This window comes from Palaemon carinicauda, chromosome 2 (assembly GCF_036898095.1).
Source record: "Palaemon carinicauda isolate YSFRI2023 chromosome 2, ASM3689809v2, whole genome shotgun sequence".
In the NCBI taxonomy this organism is placed as follows: Eukaryota; Metazoa; Arthropoda; class Malacostraca; order Decapoda; family Palaemonidae; genus Palaemon; species Palaemon carinicauda.
Window position 1 is genome coordinate 105912074 of NC_090726.1, and position 7700 is coordinate 105919773.

The 7700-nt window shown below is 45.7% G+C and overlaps 1 protein-coding gene across 1 annotated transcript; it reads right to left on the reverse strand.

Annotated features, from left to right (window-relative positions):
- Window positions 1-5064: 5064 nt before the first annotated feature.
- LOC137619043 (zinc finger BED domain-containing protein 5-like) lies at window positions 5065-6405 on the reverse strand. Its single transcript, XM_068349243.1, has one exon. It carries the CDS (start codon window positions 6403-6405, stop codon window positions 5065-5067), a length of 1341 nt encoding a protein of 446 aa, XP_068205344.1.
- Window positions 6406-7700: the final 1295 nt, after the last annotated feature.

Genomic DNA, 7700 nt, shown 5'->3' on the forward strand with positions numbered 1-7700 from the left:
TTCACTGTACTTGGTTATTGTTAAATAAGATACCTATTGCTTATATATATAAGGTAAAATCAGATAGCAATCATTTATATTTGTTACGTACATTATTATTAATGAAATGATCACCGTTCTTTGATGTTCGTTTGTCATTTATTATAACCACGTGACTATTCCATATTATTCACTTTTATTATCAATTAAATGTTATGTATTCTTTTAGCTAATGTTATAATTAAAACTTTAAAAAAAACTCTTATACTTGTTTATCACCACTTCGTCTACATCATTTAAAAGACCTAAAAGAACCTTCAAGTGCTATGGCATAGCTTGTGTTTAAATATATTAATTAGTGAATAGTACTTGTGACAAAGGGTCTGCACTCCTCCAGTGCAGGGCAAGGTTTCCATTCCTCCACTGCCTTTAAGACCGCTGTGAAGGCTTTTTCGATAAAGGGGAAAGTCGCAGCATTCGGCGCAACGAAGGTTAGGTGCTTCTTACTGAGCGCCGGCATCTTGGAGTTGGTGAAACCCCTACTCTTCACAGCACTGGCTAGCATAGCCTGGGCCTTCGCAAGATTGAACACGATTACTTCCTTCGGTTCGGTCTCTTCCTTTGAGGCTGGTTCGGACCTGAGCCGGACGTAACAGTCCGGATAAGCCTCGAAGCTCTGGAAGAATTCCACTTCTTCCAACAAGATAGAGCCAACCTTCTCACTGATGAAGATCTTACCAGTCGTGATCGGCATATGCTCGGCATATCTCCATGGGTTAGTATCCGAGCAAGCGGGGAGGTCCTTAACCGAAATCCGTTTCGGTTGTTTAAAGTTGACTAGGGTAGACCGGAATTGCTCCTGGGTCTCTCAAAGTTTTCTTTCCATGAAGGCTTCAAGCATCTTGAAGACCTCCTGAGTGCCCGATGGAAGAGGGTCCGGGGTGGCGGAAGTCGAAGGAACAGGTTCCTCGGACGGTGCAGGAGTCGCTGCGGGAGTAAGAGTGGGAGCGATCTCGGACTCCGAATCAGGATATTCCACCTGATCTTCCTCATAGTCGAGCTCCTCGCCCATGAGGTTCTTCTCCGTCTCTTCGGACACTTCCGACATACGTTCCACGTTATCGGAATCCAAGTGGCACTCGTGCATGGACTGGGCCATGACGATATCAGGTTCCACCACGAGCTGGACGGTGGGGATCTGATCACTGGGGATCACAGAGTCTTTAGATGCCTTTGGAAACAGCAAGGCCCTCAAATCTTCGCTGGCGAGATACGGTCCAGTGGCGTTCTTCTGGAAGCCACGCACCCACTTGCGTAGCTTCTCTCGAGCGTTGTCCCTTGCCTCCGCTGAGGGAGGATCGTCGAACACCTCGGCCAAACGACTCTTGCAGACTGTACAGTGCTGCGGGTCCCAGTATTTCAGGTCGCCTCTCTTGGCGGCGCAGGGGGCGTGGGTCCGGCACGCCTTGTGCCCGTAGAAGTCTGGGCACTTCACTCCACAGAAGTTGCTTTCACACTTCATATACTCCTCCTGTAAAAGAAAGAGATCATGAGTACATGGTTGGCATAAGAATGACTTACATTACTCTAAAATTAAGATAACTTAATCTAAATTTTTAAGCATTAAAGTAATTCATAAGGTATTATAATGCCTGAGAGTAGTGAGCGGGAAAGGAAGTAGATAGACACATACTTGTGAATCCCGCCCAGTCGGTTACCGCAACCTTATCAGTAGGCAATTTCTTTTGTGGCCGAAGGTCACAAAACGGAAATCCATATGGATAAGCCGTGGTGGGTAGAAGCTAAGCCTCTAAGAGAAATTGCCCGCGAGGTGTAGCAGGGACTGAGACCACTCAGATCCCTGGGTAGAAGGGGAATAGAAGAACCCCTTATTAGATATAGGTTCCGGCAATCGGCTGCACTAAGACACAGAGAGTATGCTGGAATATTGTAATGTGCAAGCAGACAGCACAGCCACAATTTTATATGGTAAGACAAAACCTATACATGGAAGTGGCTAAGCCATCTGGCTGCAGTGTGTTGGCTGTCGGCATGCTGTCGGCAGGTATGAGAAGGGGTGCATGTCCCTGAACGTCTCCAGGGGGTGCCGGCAGACCGACGGAACGCCGGAGGCCGGTCCTGCAGGGTGGAAGGCATCAAGACAGACACATTGAGTATCTAAATTATAAAACCCTCGTGGCGACCGCCGGCACAGCGGCGGGTCGCCGGCAGGAGGCGGCGGCTCCGGCAGCCGACGGCGAGCTTGGAACAATTCATAAGATAGATATGTATATGGTTGATACCTAGAACGCCGGCAATCAATGCCGGCACGCCGGTGGTCGGCACGGAGAGTCGGTCAACTGTTACTTGGTAAAATGGTGGGTGGGACGTCGGCTGTATGCCGACGGAAGGCGGCAGCCTCCGGAACACGGAAGGCTGACGTCTGAGAGGGGGCAGGGCATCTTATGAAAGAATGTCACCAGAGGCAAAGGCGGTATCGCCGGCGGTGGAGGCGACAAGGGACCGGCACCAGGATAGATGGAGAGAAAGGTAAGGAGGGATGGAAGGGGTAAGATCACATACCCTCCGGCATCCCTCCGGAGAGAGTGCACTCATGATAGGAGTAGATACTCCTAGCATGCTGCGGCAGGGGGCCGGCAGTCGGCCGGGTGCCTGGGGTAACCCAAGGGAGGGTTAGAGGGCACTCAAGAGGGGGAAACCCCCGCCGGCTGGACCGCTGCCGGCAACTACCCCTATAGAACGCTATGAAGGGTATGTGTACCAGAGCGGCCTGCTCAGCAGGAGAACAAGTTAGCCCTACCACTCCACCCAAGGGAGGAGTTGTAGGACTAAGGACAGATGTGTATAGGCAAGCCTACACCAAAGGGATAGGTGGGGAGGGAGAAGATGAGGGGTCTTTCTATAGGGGAGACTCTGTACAAGAACGGCCACCAAGGAGAGGAAGAACGCTCCCTAACCTAGGTTAGGTAACCAGAATGAGAATGGTACAGGAGTACTGTCTCAAACTATAAAAGGACAGAATCAACCCCCACAGCTTAACCTAGAGAAGGAGGGTTAACTCCTAGGCTAGGTAAGCTGAAAGACACATCGCAAGTTGCAGGGAGGAAGGAGTAACCCAACCAGGTGCAAATGAGGAAGGGCAGAGCCGTTCCTTATTTCTCGGTCGCAACCCTAATGGGGGATCATTCCCTTAGGGTAGACAGAGAAGCGATAAATACTCTGTTTGTAGACAAGATTCCCCTATATAGAAGGGAAAGCATGGCCACACAGAGGGAATGCCGCAGGCAGGGGATTAGGGGGCATATAGGGGTTCCTACATTTAGGTTAGGGTGGAAAGATACGCATTCAACCCGGTCCCCTATATGGTCCCCGAAGGCAAAAACACTTACATCACAGTTAACAGTATGTTTAATAATGCCACAATCTTTATAACTTAACCTAGGAACACTGGTATATATCATGCATGAACACAAGCACTAGGCTATCCAGCCTAGGGGCTAAGCTAGCGATCTAGTATGGGGTCGAACGGCGACCGAGTCAGATGAGCGCTAAAACACGATATAAGTAATTCCTAGCTATGAAGACTAAATAAATAATAATATTAATTAGTTAAGAGACCGGATAAGGCTGTTCTGGCTAACTAAATAAAGCATGCAAAATGAACAGCGACGCCATAAAATGGCGCGTCCGGGATCGGCACAGCTCTGCCACAAAACACAATATTTTACGAAAAGTAGAAGTTACTTTACGGCTAGAGCTTATTTAAACAATACTGGGACCTGGTACTCAACTTTCCAGAAGAAGGCGAGGCTGAAGGTAACGACATAACGGCGATTTAAGAAGATGAAAATCGCACTCAAGGGAAATCCGACCAAAGCAAGGAGCTACAGGTTGAAGGATGAGGACAGACGTGACGTCATTTAGCAATGGCGCCCGTTTGTTTACGTTTCGAGTACCAAAAGCAGCCACGGACGAGTGTAACTGTGGAACGGCTCCCCAGTTATTCTCCACCTTTCCATATCGAAGGTTAACTCTATATGGGGTGCAGATAGCTATGTGGCGTGTTAATACATGCGTCCCCTGTTGATATACGATATCCTAGAGCAGTGTTTCTTAAACTTTTTTGTGCAGCGGACCCCTTTTATTAAAATTACTCATGTAGCGGACCCTTCATTATTATAATTTTCCTCTTGAGTTTGAAAGTGTTTGCAGGTCATAATATACTGAAATTACAACTGAATTATTTATTAATGGCTTATCTTCAACATAAATGTTTATATTTTGCTTAACATAATTTCCACAACATTGATAATTTTGCATTCAAATTTTCATGAACTTAACAGCAACGCTTCCTCCTCATATCTCACAACCATACTTAATGCGATGAATGATACTGTTTTTGCTGCCTCACTACTGTTGTAATATTTGGCTCCAGTCTGCTGAGTTTCAGTCGCATGTCGGGTTCGACATTGATTCGGTTGCGCGTCTTCGTTTTAAGATCAACCAGTGTAGAAAATCCAATTTCACAGTTGTACGTTGTTGGGAACGGCATCAAGTGTTTCAAAGTAATTTCTGCAAGTCCAGGGTACTCTGGCTGGACTTAGCCCAAAAATTGGCCAAACTTCTTTCCCTGAATAGGGACTTCAGTGTCCCACTTCTTGCAATCTCGACAAGATTATCAGTCTCTTTTGATGACAGGTTGACACTGACCTTTTCTATATCTACTTTATCTGTAACAAATGGATTTCTAATTCATTCAAAACTTAGGTCTGGTTCTTCAAAATATTTTCCTAACTCTCAGTGAAGGCCTTGCAGATGGGCTTTGAAAGCTTGTGTTGTGTCACCATCTAGCTCTTCCTTGGAAGTAAGCAGGAAATCTGCTAATGAAGGAAAAGACTCAAAATCTTTGCGGTCAATGCGGCCGCACCACAAGTCCAGCTTCATTCGTGTTGCCTGTATTTTGTCCTGCACTTTAAAGATGGTAGTATCTTTTCCTTGCAAAGACAGATTCAATCCGTTTAGTGTACTGAAAATATCAGACAGGTATGCCAGTTTTGTGAGCCACTAGGTGTCATGCATTCGATTATAGAGGTCATGACGTTCATACAAGAAAATTTGCACTTCCTCACGAAGTTCAAAGAGACGGGAAAGAACTTTTCCCCGTGTCAGCCAGCGAACCTCTGTATGGTAAAGGAGTTTTGTGTATTCGCTTCCCATCTCTTCACACAGAACTATGAATAAGCGGGTGTTCAGTGCTTTCCCTTTGATGAAATTGACAATTTTTTCTGCCTCTTCCAGAACTGTTTTAAGACAGGTAAGCATATGTTTCACAGCAAGTTGTTCACGGTGAATGCAACAATGTGCTGCCTTTACCTGTGGTACAATGCTTTTTACCCGACTCACTAGGCCCCTTAGTTTATCAGTCATCGCAGTTGCACCATCTGTGCTGATTCCAACACATCGCGACCAGGAGTGTTCATTTTGGACAATAAAATCGTTACCTACATTAAAGATAGCCTCTCCTGTTGTGTTTGTAGGAAGAGGACGACAGAAAAGAAATTCATCATGTACTTCCCCACAGTAAATATACCTAACAAAGCACAAAAGATTTGCCTCGTTCCCTATATCTGTGGACTCGTCCAGCTGTAGTGAAAAATACAGACTCTGCTGTAATTGTGATACCAGCTGAACTTTCACATTTTCAGCCATTGACGTTATCCTTTTCTTGACAGTGTCGTTGGACAAAGGTATCTTTTTTATTTCTTTACTAGCCTTTTCTCCAAGCATGATCTCTGTCATTATCTTAGCTGCTGGTTTGACCAAAGTCTTGCCTATGGAATGCGCCTTTCCTGTTTTTGAAATTAATAATGACACTTTGTATGAAGATTCAGTGTCCTTTGCATTTTCTCCAGATATAAAAAAAGATGAAGCTTCCTTTTTTCTGTGAATATCAAGTTCATTACATTTTCTTTGAAAAAATTCTATGGGTTTTCCCACATATTCCTTATGTCTGGACTCGAAATGTCTTCTGAGATTTGAGGGTTTCATAGCCTCATTAGCTAATGTTTCATAGCACAAAACACACTGTGGGATAGGATCCTCACTGTTGCCTTGCCAAAAAATTCCAAGTTTCAAGTAATCATTGCAGTATTTACACTTCTTTTTGGCTGTTTCTTGGTGTGTTTGCTTGTGCCCTACAGTGGTAACCGAGGCATCTGTACTGCTTTGGTTTGTGTCAGCAGTGTTCCCTTCGTCCATGACATCTGCGCCTGCCTCCAGTAGCTTGATCTGAGTTGCACTGTTAGCATCGTTTCTTTCTTCTTTAAGGCCAGTGCTGTCTTGGTTGTTGTTCTGGAATTCAGTTTTTTTCTTTGTAAGTGAGCCTGTCTTGAGCCACAGATCCATTATCCTGATGCTAAAAAGTAAGCTAGGCTGTCTTCTGATGTTTATCCTGCAAGTAACTTGGCGAGGTCACGAGGTCTAGTATTCGAAATTCTAATCTCAAAAAGGTAGGTTATAATGTTTAACAAATGGCATATAAAAAATCAGTATGTTGTCATAAGCATCCAGATGATTTTCTTACCTACAAAGAGGAGCACAAGCAACTGCCGTGTGTTCCTCACAGAAGCCTTAACGTCAACTGATATGTGGCGGGCGGCCGCACCACCGGGCATCAGTCAGTACAATGTTGCCAAATCATAAACACCACTGCCTTAAATAAAGTTTTTTTTTTTTGTGTGTGTCTTTTTCGGAATTTCGTTGAGGATTTCACCCCAAGGGAGGAAGGCGGCATTACTTAAATTACTTCCATCCCAATGTGACTTAGCCACGGTAAAAAGCCATCAGGATTTGGTGCTACAAAAATAGGAATTTAGGACGTTTTGGCCGAAAATTTGACTGAAATTGATATTAAAAATTATCTGCGGACCCCTTGGAATATTCCACGGACCCCTGGGGGTCCGCGGACCACACTTTAAGAAACACTGTCCTAGAGGGAAACCTTTAGGGTCCTCGCACCAGAAGTTAGAATTCTGTGATAACCTTTAGTTTAATTCTCTGGGAATATCCCTGTAGTCAAATATACCCAAGGAAGCTACTGAAGGAACATTCCATCAGGACGTCATGGCTCGAGCCCAAAAACAGAGTATTTATCGCTTCTCTGTCTACCCTAAGGGAATGATCCCCCCTTAGGGTCTTGACCGAGAAATAGGGAACGGCTCTGTCCTTCCTCAGTTGCACCTGGTTGGGATACTCCTTCCTCCCTGCAACTTGCGATGTGTCTTTCAGCTTACCTAGCCTAGGAGTTAACCCTCCTTCTCTAGGTTAAGCTCTGGGGGTTGATTCTGTCCTTTTATAGTTTGAGACGGTACTCCTGTACCATTCTCATTCTGGTTACCTAACCTAGGTTAGGGAGCATTCTCCCTCTCCTTGGTGGCCGTTCTTGTACAGAGTCTCCCCTATAGAAAGACCCCTCATCTTCTCCCTCCCCACCTATCCCATTGGTGTAGGCTTGCCTATACACATCTGTCCTTAGTCCTACAACTCCTCCCTTGGGTGGAGTGGTAGGGCTAACTTGTTCTCCTGCTGAGCTGGCCGCTCTGGTACACATACCCTTCATAGCGTTCTATGGGGGTAGTTGCCGGCGGGGGTTTCCCCCTCTTGAGTGCCCTCTAACCCTCCCTTGGGTTACACTAGGCACC

Excerpts from the sequence above, each read along its gene's own strand:
- LOC137619043 (XM_068349243.1), bottom strand. The coding sequence starts at position 6,405 with ATGGATCTGTGGCTCAAGACAGGCTCACTTACAAAGAAAAAAACTGAA.